The sequence below is a fragment of the Platichthys flesus genome, chromosome 3 (assembly GCF_949316205.1).
Source record: "Platichthys flesus chromosome 3, fPlaFle2.1, whole genome shotgun sequence".
NCBI lineage: Eukaryota > Metazoa > Chordata > Actinopteri > Pleuronectiformes > Pleuronectidae > Platichthys > Platichthys flesus.
In genome coordinates this window covers 17,175,625-17,196,128 of record NC_084947.1, presented here as the reverse complement: position 1 = coordinate 17,196,128, position 20,504 = coordinate 17,175,625, and the positions used below count along the sequence as shown (strand labels likewise).

The window sequence follows — 20,504 nt, the reverse complement described above, 5'->3', positions numbered from 1 at the left end:
GTTCATATCGTTGTGCTGAGTACTCAAATAATTGTCTCAAGACCTGATGATAATACCTTGGATGGATATGTACATCCAGGGGTCCTGGTTTAGGGGTTTGAAAATGTGGCCTTTCTAGTCTGTCTGCACAAGTCAATGGGTATGAGCCATACATTGTAGATGGATGACGCATCTTCACTTCCTCCCATTGTACAAAAATGAGTCCAAAATTAAGATAAATTTATTTTTCCCCAACACATGCACAGACATGCAAAGGCACACTCATGCAGGTAGGGAAATTTAACCTCTGCTTTTAACCCATCTGGTGAAGGACACACAGAGCAGTGAGCAGCCATGTACGGCGCACAGGGAGCAGATGTTTGGGGAGTAAGGTGCCTTGCTCAGGGGCACTAGACAGGGTAGGGAGAATCCTCTTGGATTTTTGGACATATAAATCCAGGTTCGTCTCTTTGTTGTTTCTCCGTGGAGTCGAACCAGAGACGAACCAGAGACCTTTTCGGCCCATAGTCCAAGTTTCTGCCACTAGTCCAAACAGATTTTGAGATCATTTGTAGCCAGATTCAGAAGCTGAAGTATCAAGGTCCTGCTTTTACATGCACTCCACCAATCACAAATCCGTGTCCAGACGTTTTACCTTAAAACGTCTGGACATTAAAAGTCCAGTTTTTAATACACGGAAATCAGAAAAATGTGCACTTTAACAAACTATTCCTAAAATGACAGAAACCATTTTTGCGTAAAATTTGATATGTGCTGTGACCTTTTAGTTTGGTCCATGTATATATGTTAACATGCAGGAGGTGGGGTTTATGACCAATACTGCATCCAGCCACCAGGGGGCAATCCAGATGATTTGGCTTCACTTTTGAGGAGCTGCTATGGTGTCTATCTTTATATACAGGCTATGGTCTGGAACACCTCTCAACCAGGGTTGAACACGAGTATAGCTGCTGCCTAAGTTGCGCTAACTGAAATAGAGATTGCAAATTGGCGATTACAGGATTTTAGGGGGATTTTGGTTTATTTAAAAAAAAATCTTTAAGGAATTAAAGCAACCAGAAGAAACATGTTCATAGAATTATACAAGTGGCGGCAGTTTCATTTTGTCACCTTTGCCAATCTGCTAAGCTAACCAGCTGATAGCTGTAACTGTAGAGATTTTGCCATATGAAAATTAAACACCAAAACAGAGGAGGAACATTTGCCAAAAACAATCACAGCACATTTTGTTGAAGGATCAGGTCTATTTCACAGTTACTAATGATTGGAATTCTATCATCAAAAGTAAGCGTAGGTTCATTAGGCAATCATTCTCCTTTTAACAACAACTATCGTAATAACATTTACTTTGTGATTGCCACAGCTATAATACTAATTACAGGAAACAGAGCATTTCATTATTTGAGGGAAGCTTGAAAGCCCCTGTGACACAGATTTCAGATCCTGATTTCAAAAGCCATGTGATCATGGTGAAGTGGCCATGGCCAGATGGATGGACTCAGATATATACTTCAGGTTACGGCCGTTGATTGCGCTCACATTCAGACAGCCACTGGGAAGGAGGTTCACATGTCTCGTCTTTGTCAGAAATTCCACCTGCTGATCTAAAGCAGACCAAAAAAACAGAAGAAGTACAGAGAACACTCAGAGGTTGTTAAGATAGTATTTCTGTTGCTTCATTGGAGAGCACTGTTCTTATTTAAACAAAAGGCAGACATCTAATCTAATCTAAATATGTTTAGCAATTTTATCTAATGTTGATAAATCAGAGACTGTAAAACATCTGTAGGATGCCTAGATCATTAATATTCATTTACAGTACACTGATTACTGTTAAAGCATGTCATTTTCAGACATAAAATAAGCCAAAAATATTTTGGAACTGTTTATAGAGTGCCATTTGATATTCTAATAAAACGATGCCAGAATATCCTGCTTTGATTCTGTGAATATATAAAAATGCACTCTACGTTCCAGTTATTGATTTGTAAAGGAGGTTACTGAGGCGATGAGGAAAGCAGCTGAGAAAATAATCAGGAATATCAGGCATGAGTTCCGTAATGCTGTCAATCACTTGCTATAGATTATTAGAAAAACAGCCCTTCAAATATTCAGAATCTATCAGAAACATTTGGTTCCTCACCATTCAAGCCTGTACAACAGAAGAGTCCACCTTGTTGTGTCAGGTGGTCCCAGCAGCCTGGAGTTCCCAGAAGCCTCAGCTTCTCTCTCAAAATATCTCTGATCAGCTTACTTCTCTCAACCATGCGCTTAACTTCTCCCTGCCTGTGGGACAATAATTGCATCAAAAGCTAAGGACACCGGCAGTTTAACTTTGTGTGCATGAAGGAATCGCTTAAGCAGTCTAGCTGTCATTTCGTACATCTACTGACACGGCAGTGATGCTTCCGTCCAGGCCACAGTTTTCAGTTAGCAGATAATTAATGTGCGTGGAGCATGACTCACCATTCAACAAGATGTGCGGGGTTACAGAGCACAGTGGCGACGACATCTGCTCCTCCCACAGACGGCCGGGCCCACAGTGACCTGACTAACTTGACAGCTTGAGACTGCAGAGATATCAGGAGGCTGCTCTGCTTCAACACGCACAGCAGGTGACCCACAGCCTCACCTGGGAAAGTTTAAGAACAAGAAGAGGAGCCTGGTGCAAATAAACACTTTTTTCCGGTTATATTACTATATTTCTGCTGAAAATAAGTTAGCTGAGAAAATGAAATAAGCAACTCGGTTCTGGGTGAGTGAATAGAGGGTCACTGAGACACACGCAAAAGCAAAGAGCTGATCAGCCTAATGATGAGTTATAGGAGGGAGATGCAGAGCTCTCTCTCTCAAGAGAGTAATTACTGGAAGGCAACAGGAAACCTGAGTTATAAGCATGTGCCTTCTGTGGAACATTCAGTAGGAAAAACAGGAATATATTATGCTGCACTCGTCTATTTTATGCAGTGATGAATCTAACTGTGCAAATAATAGAAAATGGGCTAAGATTGATCAACAATTTTGAATTGTACTTGGTGGTGATTTAAGGTCACAGATTACAGACTAATTTTGCAGTATGGGCTAATTTTGCCAATTTGAGTTCCTACGGCCACAAGAGCAAACACATTTATCCTTGCAATCAGATGTATTTTAAGTATTACTCTTACCGTAAAGGCCAAAGCAGTGAGAGAAGGACTGAGCACAAAGGAGCTCCATGCCTTGGGATGCACAGAGCTGTACAGGACTGGAATCCCGCTTAAAATCTCCATAGCAGAGCCCCTGAGCGGGCAGCAGGAGGAAAGGGAAGAGCCTACGCCTCTGTTAAAACAGTGCCAAGACGACAAAGGATGATCCAAGCTGCAGTTAAACAGCGACTTGTCTGATAAAAATCATTATAGCCTTTGTTTGAGACTGTAAATGTATCGATACCATGATTAGTTGTGTAATCACAGTCCACTGATCCTGAGAGAGATCTGCTCCGGTTGGGTAATGGGCAGACGCTGACAGAACAACAACACTTTGCTCAGGAGCCCCCTCCAGATCCTGCAGAAGCTTCTCCAAACAAATGCACCGCAGCTCATCATCCCAGTAATAATACCGACGGATATCCTGGATCCCCGCTGCCTGGAAGATGCCAGCCAATGAGTCTGCACGGAGGATCAAGTCAAAATATAATATTAGATGTCTAAAGCAGAACAAACTCCTTGAGATACCTTAGCATGTAATTACAGTAAGAGGCTACTGTGAGTGCATTTTTTTTCCAATTCTTTTTTAAACTAGGATGGTTCTCAGAAGTGCACATACCTCCCAAAGGCTAAACAGTCCATTTAGGCTCAGAAATATTAGTGCCCTTGCTCAACTTTAAAGAAAGTAAAAAAGTGACTGGATCCACCGCATGATCTGGATTCGCACACAAATGTTACACGTCCTTCCCTGACCCAGACCACATCCTTGCACCAAATTCTGTGGTAATCTGTCTAAACCCTGAACCTTGCTTTTTTGTAGGCTTACCAACAATCCAACCCACCTGCAAACAAACAGGGGTGAAAACATAACCTCCTTGGTGGAGGTAGCAATTCAAATCCTTCCTTTTTAACCTCTGGTCTGAGATGCATTTGTATTGAATTAATTAGTTATTTAACTCTTTCAAAAATGCACGCACAAACCATGATTAGACATTTGTTCTGCCTTTTTGAATCTATAGTGATGCATATATCACATTCTAAAGGCCTTCCCTTCATGCAGTTCTTCATTATAATGTGTCTTGCACATATCTTTTTTTGTTCACAAATCTGGTGAATACACTCTATCTGAGAGGTGTAAAATACTTTCAATGAATGTTTGTCGAGGATCTTTGTGAAGTATGAGCTACCTTTTCTCTGTCTGGAATGAAATCCTTTTGTTATTTACTCTGAAATCTCAGAAAAATGTCTGTTGCTATGGATACAGTAAAATGCAGTGTTATCTGATCACTGGTTTATGTTATTGTGGCATAAATACATTATGAAGTTATGCTCTAATCATTTTTGATAACACAATCTTGAAGTTTAACAACAGGTATACGTTGATGTGAAATCAGCTGCAATGGCTTATTGATGTTCCATGAGGATAAATCAATGGGTGCTGCTTCTTAACGACAATAAACCGGGGGTTGTGTCTTTAGATACTGTTTACAGGAAGTAGGGTTTTACTCGACCATCGCAAGGGGAGGAGAGGTAGACCGGACCACACCAAGCAGCACCAGCATCGAAGCAGTGCCTCAGGAGTTCAGCCCCGAGGCGCACAGCAGCAGTAAAACCAGGGGTCTGGACACCCAACACCTGCAACAACAGCCAATTAACATGAAGAATTAGGTCCAGTTTTTAATACAATGATGATGATGATGAAACACTGCAGAGCCGATCTTGTATTGATTTACTCTGAAGATGAAGCTGAGTGTGAATTCATGATTGATTAGTGAGTCCATGTAATGGGGCTGATTGATTGTATGTGTGGCTAGGGGCCTTGTTTACTGCTTTACAGACTAATTATGAATCCAAGCTATAATTGGTTACTGTATATATGTAAAGCTGTCATTACCCGGCTCTCCATTATAGCCCGGGAGCTCTTCCCCAAAACGACCTCATTGGCACGCCTGGTGAATTCTGTCAGCCCAAGAGAAGATGGATACTCTGGACAAAGGCAGGGATCAGCGTTTAACTGTTGTTTTATTTTCCCAACGAGATGCAGTTGAAAGGTCTTCCCCTCCTCACTGTAATACTCTGTAAAAGACAGTGAGTGCACAGGTATTATTCAAATCCAACAAGGTATTGAGCGTGAAAAGTGTGAATCTGACAAGAAAAAGAGAGGTGACAATGAGAGAAGATTTCAGTTTCAATCCGGATTCAAGTTAAACCATTGTGGTCTGGCATAGTTTTTTATCTTAGCTTTTTTTAATTTACCATCAGGAAGGCAATATGGTGTTATAATCGGTGATTTGAGAGTTTAGTGCACTAGTCTGTACTTCAAGAACACTCAGGTCCACATAAACCCTCCAGCTGCTGCGATTTTTGATCCATGAAACATACTGTATGTGCTGATGTGAGGAAAACCCAACCTCCAGGTTTTAAAATGTCCCTTCAGAAATCTGTGGATGAAATCACATCGACACTTTGTCCCTGTTTTCCATAAACTATTTCTGGAGCCGCAGCTAAATAAGAACCTACTCTGAATCAGTCACTGTGAATTCTCCTAACTTATTACGAGTCTTATGTCAAACAAGATGTCCAGAGTGAATCAGTAATTCAGAGTAAATGACGATAGGTGTAATATGCATTACCACTTGTGATTTCTCCCTGAAGGAGCCACATTAATTCATAGCTCTTGCAAGTGTGAACCATGAAAGCAAAATCATACTTGGCAATACAATTATATCAATAATTATATAAGGATTTAATTTTCAACAATGGCGATATACCCAAAATATTTATTGATGCTTATGCATAGTTCAAGCACAGGGAGGAAGTGTAATACATACCTGATCTAGGACAGTTTTGTCAAGTGTTTGTCAACAAAGAAGAATTTAAAATCAAAATCTTCCCACAGTCTTAAAACTTAAAGATGATAACAATCTGTTGAGATATGTTATCATCAACTTTTTTTTTAACTTTCCATCTTGATGAAATGTTTGACCATATCGTCCAGCCTATTTCTGAGGAAGTCCACCTGTCTCAAAAGAAATAACAACATTGAAACAATGCCTTAACAAACTGAAGATCGATATGTTATACATTGAAAGTGTTGCTATAAAAACCCTCCCTCCCTCTGCTACTGTGTCCGGGTGGTGCGTCCACAGAAGTAAACATCCAGCAGCGTCATAAGACAGGTCGGAGGACGGGACTCACCCACACACTGTAAATAAAGACCCACCTCTCCCTGTCAGGTCCACTCTCCTGGCCTGAGAGTCTCTCTTTAGGGCAGACAGTAGTTTTGAGTCGGGACCAGGTTCCGGACCCTCCGCTGCCGCCGCCGCTGCAGATTGAGTATTGATCGGTTCACAGTGATGACCTCCCGGGTCTCCTCCATTTTGCTTGACCCGTATTTCATCGAGGCCACCGCTGGGTCGACTCATCTTCTCAACCCTCGAGCAGCATCCGGCCTTTTGTTTAGACTCTGTTGCCAGGCTACAGCACGCGTCTGGATACTGTCCCCGAGGCAACGGTGATGGATGAGTTTGCCCCTCCCTAATTGGCGGGTCTGCTGGTAGGAGTTTACTAAGGTCACAGTGAGCTATCGTCATCAGACAGGACCCGTTATCAGCTCTGGTTAGAAAGACCTCAGCTGTGCTTGTTTTAGCCCCAAACACTGAACACAAATCCCAACCCACCAATCTCCGCCCCACATTAACGTGTGTGTTGTTGGTTATACAACAGGCCTGTAGCATCCTCCTTACATTGATGAAGATAGTGTTTGATTCTGCAACAGTGTTTCAGTATGGCAGTAAATCTGTCTCACCAAATTGAAAAGCTTTTGAATTTCCAGCACTATTACATTTTTTTTATTTTTTGAAAATGTTGTACTTTTGTACGGAATTATGAGGTAGTTGAATTTAGAGGTAAAAATCTAAAACATTATGAAATACTTAATATTTAACCAATACATATTCAATGGAAACAAATGTAACATGCCAGATTCAGGTCGCAAACTTCAATGTAACCCTTTTCAGATTAAACATCCAGGAAACATTATGCTTCATAGAGGACAACATTTCAAATACCTAATTTCAGACTTAAATTTTTTGTTAGAAGTTCACAGGTAAAATTCTATCTCTGTTGAGACATATTTATGGAGTGAAAGGAAGTTTGAAATATTAATATAGGACAAACTATATTCTTAAAAAAACCATTTCCACATCCTTCATTTCAAGATGAAATATCCAGGATTCCAAGGATAAGCAATCGATTCAGTCGAGTGCATTACTCTCCATTAGTTGAATTTAGAACAAAAAAAAAAAAATGTATACATCATTTCATAGCAAAGCAAAATTCCAAGGCTTTTAAATCCCAAAATCTGGTGAGACAGATTTGCTTAAATATTTCAAGTTTAATAAAATCATCATCAGAAACCGAGTTCTATTTAATTAAAAGTAGGTTTTTAATCACACAAGGAATTTGCTTTGGTCTTTGGTGCATAAACATGAGCTGGACATATTCAGAATATTCTTTTAAGATTTCCTGCTTCCATTTCTTTGATGGAATCATCTCCATACAGAGTAGAAGATTGTTTTAATACTCCCGGCATATTCTTACAATCAACCTTACTTCTATCTTGTGGAATTACATCTCCTCTGTAGTGTTCATGTTTTGTTTCTGCATGTGCGAGTAAACCAAAGCATATTTCTGCACTCAGTTCGAGATGGAGAGGAGACATCCAGTTTCCTCCCCTCTCTCCTCTCTTCCTCTTCAAGTTATTACAAAATACAACTGTCCCTTTGCGCTCGTGTCTCCAGAGCAATTCTCCTGGGCAGGGAATCGAAGGAACAGCAATGTTGCGGTTAAATACGAGGCGGGGAATCTAACAGTAATCTAAAAGACTAGAAATCAAAGTCAACATCTTGCAGCTATTACATTGAGGAGAGGAGCAGCGAGCCAGGCTGTGTTAAGCTGATAGTCACATGTCGCTGCACTAGATGGCAGTAGATGGCCAAACCGGGCGGCTGGTCTTGTCAATCAGCTTTCGTCCGGCCTGATTCATCCACTCTAATATTGCCCCCAATACATATCATCAAAAATATGCCTCATTATTTGCAACAGATTTTTTTTCCGATCATATAATAGGGAGGCTTGCATTCTTTCTTAAAAGTAATATATGCCTCAGGGCTGCTGGCTACTGCATGTGCAGAAATCTGTGTCTTTTCCTGGAATGGATTTGTCTTTGTGGGAGTGTTGAGAGAATAGAAAAAATGGGTTTTCGTTTTATTCTGAGCGATTGACAACTAAATATTTATATGTGACTTGGTCCATCACTGAACATGTTTTCACATCACAATGCACTGTGATTTTCCATAAGAGTAAGAGAAAATGCCCTCACACTACAAACCGGGTGCAGAAACTAAAAGCTGCAGTTCCTCTAATGAAGTCTCAGTTGATTCTGTGACTCCAGATTTGTGGTGATCTCAGGAAAAGACTTGGTTTATCCTCTACTTTACTTGAGTCTATTATGAGAGTGAGTAGTGACAAAGAGGAAGTAAACTGGCCCCAGTGGTGTAAAGCTTTGTCTGCGACCGTGTTACCAGCATGGATAAGGTACTTATCTAATTAAGGTGCTGTTGATTCCATTAGATTAAAACTGCTGAGTCCTGTGATCTGGTGTCAAAGGAACTTTTTGTCTGAGGGCCCCCCATGTTCCAAAAATATCTGTCTGTCCTGAGGCGAACTGTAGAGTAACACTCAGCTGAGGACGAGGGTGAGCGGAAAATGAACCACTTCAAGTCAGTGATGTGCATGTGCAATCAAGAGAAAACACTACAAAAGTTAAAACTGTTTAATCACACATCAGTGTTTCATTAGAGTTCCTTTGTCACGATGATAGAAAACAGAAAATAGAGAGTATTCAAAGTCACATGGAATTTATCGTATTACCACATTATATCTAAAAGAGCTGCTCCGTCAAATGAAAACTATTCGGCCCAATGATTGGATCATATCGAACAGACATAGTTTTTATTAGGTCATCTATCAAATAGTGCCAGTTGTATTTTAAGTGGTGGTCTAAAATGTCAGTAATCGATTTCAGTGTAATCCTGCTCATGGAAAACTGTGTAATAGGGATCAGTTTCTAAGAATGTGGCCAGATTTCAGACAGGACAACTGTTTCCACTCCAAGCTGTTGTGGCTTTTTCTGCTGGTTGATAGATATGGAGTCTTCACACAGCAGAGCGTCTGGCATGGTGCTTGTCACAGTTTATTTTCAGATGTCATGCATTCTGTCCTTGGATTATTTTGAAAAGTCCCGAATAGACTTGTGGACTTCCTCTCACAACAGAACATGATGTCTGCTCAAACAGTAGCAGAGCCAGCTGGACTTTGGTTTTCGGGTTTTGATGATAATTTCACCAAGAACAACAAAGTTTTTCTAAGATTGTGTCCTAAACTCATGTGAACAGTAGTTTTATACTATTGAGAGTTATGGTGTGTGGGGTTATAGACCCCCCAGGGACTCCCAATGTAAATCGGTGGGTTTATATTTAATGTGACAGAAAAGAAAGAATATATTTCAGTTACACAAATATTGTTTGTTTTATCCTGACCTTTCCCAGAAAGATGTTCTCAGCCAAAATACAGGATTCTTTCACCTCATCAGGCCTCTATAAACCTTGGATTGAAAAAAACGGACAATTCTTCAATCAAACTGATCACAACTCGCATCTGTAATGAAGTCATGAACTGTGATAAAGGGTCACAATTATAAATACAATTTTAGGACACACAAGCCAAAACATCTGAGACCCTATTCATCGAGTTTTAAAATCACTCAGTTCAGCCGTCATTCGTATCTCCATTGTCAAACCAGCTGATTTTAAATTTGCAGGTTGGCTGTAGTCTGACCTGAATCGTAAAACATTCCAAAGCAAGCAGATCTAGGGCAAACCAGGGCGCCATACAAACTAGAACCTGGAATACATAACTTCATAATACAGAGTTTGGCTAGATATCAGTTGTCAGCACACAAAACACACATAAGCAGTGTCACACAGTTTTATAATATTTTATTTCTCATTGCGACGGATGATGTTATTTAATTAATAACGCATTGCAAAGTGTCCCAGTACAAACTGGACTTTTCAGAGTGTGTTTATTGAGCTTATACTGACACTTACCAAAGAGACACAGCATGTAGCGGATGGATAATATCATGTGTAGCTGCAGCGGGACTGTACCTTGCACATACTGATGGTTAAATCCTAAAGAATTTTGCTTGAGATCTCCTGATTCAGGGTTTGAGCCGTTTCTCATAGCAACAACATAAACTAATTAAGACGAGGACAGAGGTTACCAAACTTTTCAGATCCCAGAAATAACAATGCCAGAGACTTTCAACCCCCATTATCACAAAAAATCTGCAATGTGCACATGTTGCGGTGTTTCGTCTTGTGCTGTAAACTCACCCATGGATATTTAAATCTAGCTTATATTATTTAGCTTTTGGAACAATAATTGATACGATGTGTTAATAAGAATTATTTTTAAATGGTATTTGATATCTGCAAATCATCTTGCAAATCATCTTGCAAATCCTCCCTCTGTGTTGCGATGCCCCAAGGGGTCCCCCGCACATAGTGTGGGAACCAGTGGACAATAGGAGATTTAAGCAAGATAAGGAATATACGAGTCCAGGCTCGAAACAGAAAGATTAAGATGAAAAAAAGACACCAGAATAATGAATGCACAGCCCTTTGGTTTAGCTGAAATTACATTAGTGAAAATATTTTTTTCTTAACTGGACAGTAATGGCAGCTTTACCTTGTATGAGACATGCCAACTTTTAACCTGCTACAGATTCAGTGTATCATAAATAGATAACTTACCAGATAATATATTATACAAAACAATTTTATGCTTTTATTTTTTAGACTACAGGCGACATGCCTGTCCAAAAGCTCACTGGAATACATTTAACCCTCGCAGCTAATTGTTGTCTCATGTTCAGGAACAGGCGCTCTCTTGCAAACAGCATTGAGACAACACCGGTGTCGGCTAATGTGCTGACTCACAGCCGCCTATCTCCTGTGCACAGAGCCAGTCACCGTGTTCCTGTCTGTTTCTGTACAGACAATCCAGCACTTTGGGGTTCGGCTGCGTTTATCAGGGCCATTAGTCGCACTCTTCTTCAGCTTGTCCCCACCAATGGTTGGTCTCAGCCTTTGCAGGAGTCAAAGAGACAGCTGGAGAATATGTAGTTTGCTTCCGCAGCTCGACGTTTCAACCTTCATCCGTCCTTCTCCTGCAGTGTGAAGCTGAAAAGAGATGGACCTATTAGCTTGATGGGTTTAGCTTAAGGCATGTGATTATCATGCTCACATTTTAAAAAGTGTTCGAAACAGATAAGGGCGGCCTCACACTGGGAGGAAATGACATTAAAATCTGTCTGACTTTCTGTTTTATGATTCCGACCAAGGACATTGTGTTATTATCTGCGTTTGTTTGTAAACAGGATTACGCAGAAACTAATCAACCAAATTCAATGAAATCCTAGAAGAGTGGAGCGTGATCCAAGGAAAACCCCATTAAATGTTCACGGATGTTGATGAAAAACTTCAGTGTGAAATGTTGTGCAGATCAAAAAGAAAGTCCACATCTTGTGAAATTAAACATGGTTTCATTGAGTGACAGTAACTCTCTGTTTCTAGTTTCATCTGTTTGTTTGTCTGTTAGTTAGCAAGAATATGCTAAATCTATTGGATGGATTACCATGATGGTGGAAGGATGCGGTATGGGTCAGGAAAATAACTCATTTTTGTGTGGTCCTGGATCCGGGGGAAGGATTCAGGAGTATTTTCTTTAACATTGTGACAATGCTTCTGCATTATCACTGATGGATTTTGATGAATAAAATCAGGCACATTTAGACAGCTGATATCTACAGGTGAGTGAGATTTGATGTGGCGTGATTGGAATTAAGGGGAGGGTTCGGCCTCTTCTTCACTGAGACATCGTGCTATTTGATCTTTTTCTAAAAGTTACAGTAAGAATCCAACATTTATTGGAGTGTGTCTCATTCTGTTTATATATTCTGAACTAATGCTCTATTTCTAAAGCAGATTTGATTGGATTTTTACTGAAAAGAACTTGACGCAAAGGCCAGTTTCCTCTCTCATTATGAACCTCATTAAATCTTCCTGTGAGATGTAACTTGCTGAACAATGAGCTCTGTACTGTGCATTACTGTATGACTGGTGTTGGTCACACCCTGTACAGCATTTCACTGTCTATCAGATAAGAAAGCTCCAAGATAACACCAGCAGGTTGTTGTCTTACAGGTTATTTTTAAGTGTGATTGTGTTTTACCTTGAAAAACAGCATTGATACAATCACAGCAACTTTTTTTTTCCTCTGTCTAATCACGGAGTTATTGCAAAGTTGCCCTCATCTCTTTGTCCCGTGTGAAACTCTACCTTTTTCCCCAACAAGACTGGAATTCTGATACTATCACCTCCACTGTACATGTCTCCACAGGAAGACATAAACTACTAAGAACCGTTGGCTTCCCAGAAATGTGCAGGCTTACAGGAAGAGCTACGCAGGAAACAATTTACAATGAAACTTCACCAGATTTCACATACTTTCGTTGAGTCCAACTCTTTACAGTGTGTACAGTGGAACCAAAGCAGAGTCTGTCCTAGTCATATGGTAAAAGTAAGAATGATCTTAAAATGACACATTTAGGAAAAACCCTCCAGGAATAATAATGTTGTAAATTTCTCTTTTTTTGTTTGAGTTACAAACCAGTGACAAGTCATGCAAATGTTTTGTAGTTTCCATTCAAATAACAGGAGCTATAAGCTCAGATCAATCCATCACATGGCATGGGTATGTTCTGCTTTGGTAGCTGCCTGTCCAAGCAGGGTGGTATTCATAAAGTCTTCAAGAAGAAATTAATAATTGTCAATAATTAAAAACAATAATAGTATTTTTCAAAAGAAAATGTGTTTGTTTGTTGATCTCTGCCAAGGAGGTTATGTTTTTCCCCTGTCTGTTGATATGTTTGTCAGCAAAATTACCTCAAAGCTACCTCTAAATGTGGTGAAATGATGTGTGTTAGTGTGGATCTTTTACATTAATACCAATTTCTGAGGGAATAAATCATGAATCTTGATGAACACATTTTCATATTAAGGGACCTGATTTCTATGAGTGTGTGATATTTGGTGCAACTTTTCAGAAATGTTCAGAAGGGGACTGTTGGGCCTTGGTGGATTTATGATCTCTACTCACTGTCTAGTTTTAACTGCTCCTTTTATGCATATAAAATATATTTAAAAAAAAAACATTCCAGCTCACTAAAGCGAAGGTGTCTATAATTAAAAAGTCGGTTGTCATAAAATGATAGCTCTAAGTCCAGTACAAGTTTCCATTACTGTTCAAATTAGTCAAACTTTCATTAATATTGTCACACATATAATTAGAAGAGCCTTTGCTCATTGAAAAGGAACTCTTTGATCTGCCCATCTGCCTCAGTTTATCCTGCTTATCAACAAAACAAGCTGGCATGAGCAAGGAATCATATTGTAGGAACATAGACAAAAAATATACTGAAAGTTAAGGTTTAAATACAAACAATCTCTGATTACAGTAAATCAGTACTGATATAGGATTTGAGCCATTTGTACTCTCCCAGAAGTTTTTAATAGTACCTATGTAATTTACATAAAAGGTCAACATCACCCATTAACTGTTATTATAGATATGTATAAAGTACATCACACATTCATAGCATTTTTATATCTTGAATTCTGGGTTTGATAATATATTATCTAGTCTTTTGATCTTGGCAGCTCTTGTAAGGATAAAACAAAAGAACATCCAGTTAGCATTCATAGCTTTTTTATCTGCTTGAACCCAACGATTTATTAGTTATACCCTTTCTCGAGTGTTTGCCTAACTCCCGGATGCCTCCATTTAAAGACTGTGATGATTGGCTCTGATAGCAGCCAGACTTGAAAGGGAGCATTGGGAGGTTTCCCACAGGTCACTGGCATCATGTTTTGCTTTATCCTGCTTCTTGTTTCATGCTCTCTTGGGCCTGATCTCGCTCTAAGCTAACAAAATGCACATTATGGAAGTGGGTGTGTGAAGATGGGTCAGAGGCACCGTTAGCATGCTGCAGAGAAAAGCTCAGAATTACAGGGTTCACAGAACAGCGGGGGAGGCATTAGCACTCACACCAGCCCGTCCTTAAACGCTGTCAAAACATTATGTTGCCCTTGTGACTTTCTCACTTCAATGCCGTCACTTAGTGCATATAGGTTGAGATGAGACCCAGGAGTTGTAATAGTGCAGCACATTAGTGTAGTAAAAAGTTTGTTGATCGCCGCTTCTTGTGCTAAAGTTCAAATTCCTGATCAACACATGACTCATCCTGTATGGTACAAAATTAGAAAAAAAACGGTTTTCACGTTTATTAAAATGTCTTCCAATTTTCCTGCTTGTAATGTTTCTTTCACACTGACACTGTGTCCTTTAATACAGCATTAAGTGCTTTGGGAGGCTCGGCATGCATGTGTGGAAAATACAATTATAGATTCATATTTAGCCAGCCTAATGATACAGCCTGTTCCAGTAACCACACAGTTATTTACAATGTCCTTTCAGATTCGTCCTCATGAGCTGTCAAATAATATGACTAAAATATTTACGCAGTCATTTGGAGTAATTACCCGCTTTTACTTACTTCACTGACTCAGTATTTATACTGGAAATGCAATCATCCACCATCTCACTCTGCTTTGTGTCAGGTCTGTCAAGTTACTTCTACTTATTTAGCTCTCCACATTATAAATACGAACTTGTATGGGTAACCGGACCAGCTAGATTTACATCAAGATCCTCCTTGGCAGATCCGAAGACTCACTATCAAATCCCAAAGCACAATGCTAGACACTACCTTTTATATTTATTTATACGTTTTGAGCTGTTATTTTGTAGGCTACCAATAAGACAGGGGTCCATTAAATTCCCCAATTCTGACACATCAGATACAAAATCTGTTTTGTAATTGATTTCTTCATTCTGTGCCATTCAGATTTTCCATTTGATAACTTATTAATATTAATTCTCTTATAAAAATAGTTTTTGTAGCTTTTGCTCTCTCACTCAGTTGAAAAGTTATTTCCTCTTGATACTTGTTGATGCACCAGCACAGCTGTAGCATAAACATTGTTTCCTGTAGGGCAGGAGCTTTGTGTAATGATGATGAAACCGACCAATGTTCTGTCAGGCCTCTATGGCTCCTGCATGCATGTTGTTAATGTCTTAAGGTCTCATCATGTTTCTAAATCAGACATCCGAACAGAAAACTCATTTCATCTCCACATTCACTCCCCAATCTAGCTGGTTGCTGCCCTACGAAATCAAATGTTCCGCTCTCTGTTAGCTTTACTTTAGTGTTCTCAATCACGGATAAACTGTGCTAACAAACTCCCTCTGCTCATAACACACAGCGATACATGGAGGTTCTTCTTTTTTTTCCCAATATACATATGGAGGACTAATGTAGAAACAATTTACCGTTCATCCACTCAAGGAGTAACATGAATGACAAAAACAAAGGAAGACACAACAAGCCCCCTCTTATCAACTGCTTGAAAATGACTGCACAACTTGAAACATTTACATTTTTATGGATAAAATCCAGCAATTAGAAATGCAGTTATTCAGGGCTTCTGAAGGGAAGTTGCATTCGTCATGTAAGATGGCACATATGTGACAGATACTGAGGCTGCTGTTCATGTTGATAAGAGCAGCACTGATATGCCTGCGTTTCTTTCCGTGAAAACAAAGTAACTGCTGATAGTGAACCATTCTGTGCGGTGCAGCCACCCGTCCCTGGTAACCATTCACGGCGGTGGTTACCTCATGTTCTACCATTCCTGGGATACATCAGCCCCTGACTGAAGCGAACCTATTGTCACATGTTGTCCTAAGGTTTAGAGGAAAAATGCTTCTAATTTGCTCTATTGTGTTTCGTTAAATAGAGAGTTGACATGGATGACTGTGGAGCACATGGTCTCTAGATGCCTCGCGTGGCATTATTGGCACAGCAGCTCGGGCAGACCAGACTCTACCTGGAAAAGTTTGTCATATCCCTCCATGAAACATGTCTTGGAGCTGTGGCCCCCGATAAGAGTCATTCCAGAGCGGCTGGTCTCACTTACTTTTGTAATCCTGCTCAAAGCCCAGAGTGAGACCGCTGAGCCTTTCCCTTGGGCTGATTTACTACAGAACACACCAGGCTCCTTTTAAGGAAGACTTTTATATGCTCCTAAATATCTCCTGTTTTACAGCCCCATTGATTATCTTTGTAGGATTCCTCTGAGGGGAAAGTCATGTAAAGAGATGAGTAACGCAGGATACAGTTTGCAGAGTAAATTAAATAAAACCTCCCTCTGCTGTAAAACTTGGTTATTCAACATGCAACATGAATTCAGCATTCAAATTGAATTGAATGAGGACTGAGTCTTAATTTGTTTTTTCTTTCGTAGAAATATTATTATAGAGAAACATATACACAAGCTACAATTTCCAATGTACCTAAATACCTCAAGTATTAAACAAATTAGACACATCATCTAAACAGGGTGATGAAATATTTGTTACTATTAAAGTTCTTACATATTGAAGAGTAATACATTTAAGCTAATCCTCTCTGGGAAATTAATCAGATTTATATTTGAGGTTATGATGACGGTAATTCAAACTTTATTTATTTAATAAAAATAGGGAAAGAATTGTTACAATAAATCAATATTCATCCCACAAAATTCAAACCCACATCAAATATTGCTAATTAATTATGTAAACAAGTTTATTCGTGCACCAGTAGTAGTGCGTAAAATGTATAATTGATAGCTGAAATGATGTATCTTCCTGTATTATGTGACATATCTGCTGTCAGTTCATGTTAATGTATTACAATAATAACAAATCTCACATTAAGCTGGCCAACCCCTAGTTAACCTGCCCTACAGACAGTGTTCTCGTTGGTTGTCAGTCTTGTAAACAGCCTCTCCAGTCTTGTGTGTAAGTGATAAAGATTTATCTGCTGCAGGGGGTGTTGGGCAGGGCCCACTGAGGCCCACTGACAGGCAGCCACACTGACATTTGGAAGTGTCCTCCTAATGTGTCCTAATCAGCCTTTCACATGTCACACAGTGGTTTCACAGAACGCCTTCTTAATTGACCGATAGAGTACATTGACCGTGGTGGTTGAGGTTTCTTTAAAAGCCCAAACATAGTAACAGCAACTGTACTGAGACATCAGTTTGTTATTTTTAACAGGTTGACATCAGCTGGAGGAAACACGCCGCAGTAACAGATACAGGTCCTCACATATTTACTGAATCATCCATGAAAACTAAATATTGATAAATCTCAAGTTTCACTTTTCATATTGTACTGTAATATTGTAAAAGCCCAAAGCCATCAATGTGTCAGAGGTGATTTAATTTTCTTCAGAGTTTTTTCGTACTATTTTCTTCCTGGCATCACACGCACATTTCGACTATGTCCAAATATGGATTTCTGCTTTTATTAAATGCACAGTGGGCAGTACAATTTACCAGTTTATGTCAAACTCAAAGTATAAAAAATTGTATATGTAGACTAGAGATAATTTTTAATATTTAATCTTGAATACTGTGGATTCATGTGCATCTAGAGGTTTCATCTCAATACCTCAAATTCTACGGATGTTGTTGATTTCGAGGAAATGCTTGGACAATTTGTTAATGACAATTATTTGTCAAAGGCTTCACTCTGCGAAAGATCTTTTCCCTTGTCACATGATAAACCAATGAATGTACACCAAGCTCAGTGGAATTAAAAGGGGAGAAAGAAAAAGTGTTTATTAACTGTCAAAACGTTACTCTTTATTGTCTTTAGACACTGACTTAACTTTGTGTACCTGAGGATGTAGATGAGCTTGTGTGTGTGTGTGTGAAGAACACAGGAACTCAGAAAACGTTCACCACCGTTAAATGGACTGCATGGAGAAAACAAGAGAAGAGAGAGACACTTACAATTTGGTTTCTGGTTCTGAGTCACTGAATTGTGTGCTGCCGTTGGACTGCAGAGGACCCGGAGAAGCCGCCTCGCTTTTGTTGCTTTCCTGCCAACTAGCCAGGCTCTCGTTGCCCTCAGTCCTACTGTTCGGGGACTTTTGGAAAGATCCAGCTGTGCCTGACTCTGCTTGCCACAGAAAGCAGGAGCAGCGTGTCTGCAGTTCTTTATATAAAGTATTGAGCTGCAGGGAGGACAGCCAGGGGCAGCCCAGCAGGTTCTTGAACGCAGTGCGAAACTCTGGACTCCTGCAGTAGATGATGGGGTTGAGGCCGGAGTTGATGTAACCCAGCCAGTTCAACAGTCGGAAGATCTTCTCGGGGGGAACGTCTCTGTTAAAGGCGTTGATGATGTTGGCGACAAAGAACGGTAGCCAGCACACAGTGAAGGTTCCCATGATGATACCCAGAGTCTTGAGGGCCTTGTGCTCTTTGACCAGTATGAGCCGTGACGGCCTGCGCTTGGCGCTCTTTCTACTTGCAACACTGTTGCAGCCCCCTGAGCCTGCACATGCAGAGGGCAGGATATTGTTGATGTTGGAGCACACTTGTATCTTTGCTGTGGTGCACTCATTCTGGAAACGAATGCGACTCTTGTCTATCAGCTTGACTTGCTGTGTTGCTATGAGAAAGACTTTTGCATACACAAATATCATAATGAGCAGTGGAATGTAAAAAGACACTATAGAAGATATAATAGCAAAGGGCCAGTTGGTCACAAAGTCACAGCATGCAGTGGTATTATAGCACCTCTGTGCCTCGGGGTCTTCCTCTGCTCGCCAGTACCCTTTCATAATTGGCACAAAGGAAATTAAGGCAGACACGACCCACACTAAGCAAACTATGACCCTGGCACGACACTTATTGAGTAGGACCTTGTATCGCAGCGGCCTTGTGATGGCTATGTACCGATCCACTGCGATGACACACAGCGTCTCGATGCTCGCCGTCACACACAGGACGTCAACTGAAGTCCAGAACTCACAAAACGTGTCGCTGAGCTGCCAGTCACCTGTCACCACGATCGTAGCCCCGAGGGGCACCACGAGGACCCCCATGATGAGGTCTGCACACGCCAGGGACATAACAAAGATGTTTGTCGTCGTCTGTAGTTGCGACGTACGCGCTACGGCGTTGATGACCAGCAGGTTTCCCATCACTATGGTCAGTATGATGATGACCAGTATGATGAGGCTCCAAGGTCCTGCCGCATCATGGTAGGATTGTGTTGCGTTAATCCCCAAGGATGCTGAAGTACTCAGGTTTCCATCCATTATTCACCAGTTGAAAAGTTTTTTACGTCAAGCTCAACAAAATTGTCAAATTAGCACTTTTTACAAGCATCGGCTCTAAATAAAGTGACTGAAGTTTTCCTCACAAAAACTTAAAGTTACTCTTTACGTTGTAGTCACTGGTTACATTTCACACATTGGGAGTCTTGTTTGACTCTGTTCAAAAGCCAGTTGAGGTGCTCCATGTTTCCAAAGATGTGCTTGTTTGTGGAAGTTCTTCTGGTCGAGACAACAGCAACAACAACAAACGCATGATTCCTAATGAGATGTATCCAAACTGTCCATAATGCTGAAACAACATTAGTTCATGGAGTTGCTGCACTTTGGTGAATCCATGAAAAAAGTCCAAATAACAAGTGGAGGAAAAAAACTTTCAGAGAAGAAAAGTCAGCCTTGTCCATTTAAACACATCCACTGGGATTAGGTCGTTTTTTCGTTGAAATCTTGAGCCACAATGCCACAGTTTGGAGTGTTGGAGATCAAGCAAGCAGTGACGCTGCTGCAAGAACCACCAGAGTGCACCAGAGTGGCTGCACTCTCTCTCTCTCTCTCTCTCTCTCTCTCTCTCTCTCTCTCTCTCTCTCTCTCTCTCTCTCTCTCTCTCTCTCTGTCAGTGCAGTGGCCCAAGATTGTATTGGCTCGACTCAAACCGTGGCTGAAGGCGGAGGGGAGGAGTTGAAAAGTGTGGCTGTGTGTTGAACATCCATAGAGCCACACACATGAATAATAACCAGCGGTGAGAAGTAACAGAGTATAAATACTTAGAAGTACTGTACATATACTTTTACTTTACTTGAATAGACTTTACAGGTACCTGTACATTAATTGCTATTTATTTGTCTCACAACTTTTTACTTTTATTTTAAAAACACAAATATCTGTACTTTCTACTCCATACA

At 40.3% G+C, this 20,504-nt stretch overlaps 2 protein-coding genes across 2 annotated transcripts; both read right to left on the bottom strand.

The window, feature by feature from the left end:
- Positions 1 to 885: 885 nt before the first annotated feature.
- got1l1 (glutamic-oxaloacetic transaminase 1 like 1) lies at positions 886 to 6,610 on the bottom strand. The gene is made up of 8 exons (XM_062381095.1): positions 6,409 to 6,610; positions 5,080 to 5,261; positions 4,697 to 4,820; positions 3,430 to 3,647; positions 3,168 to 3,318; positions 2,467 to 2,632; positions 2,144 to 2,286; positions 886 to 1,604 (listed from the first exon to the last, which is right to left on the bottom strand). Exons 1-8 carry the CDS (start codon positions 6,608 to 6,610, stop codon positions 1,465 to 1,467), a joined length of 1,326 nt encoding a protein of 441 aa, XP_062237079.1. The 3' UTR covers positions 886 to 1,464.
- A 2,433-nt stretch (positions 6,611 to 9,043) lies between these two features.
- On the bottom strand, positions 9,044 to 20,113 carry adrb3a (adrenoceptor beta 3a). The gene is made up of 2 exons (XM_062384968.1): positions 18,275 to 20,113; positions 9,044 to 11,494 (listed from the first exon to the last, which is right to left on the bottom strand). The coding sequence occupies exons 1-2, from the start codon at positions 19,585 to 19,587 to the stop codon at positions 11,467 to 11,469; spliced, it is 1,341 nt and encodes a 446-aa protein (XP_062240952.1). The 5' UTR covers positions 19,588 to 20,113; the 3' UTR covers positions 9,044 to 11,466.
- Positions 20,114 to 20,504: the final 391 nt, after the last annotated feature.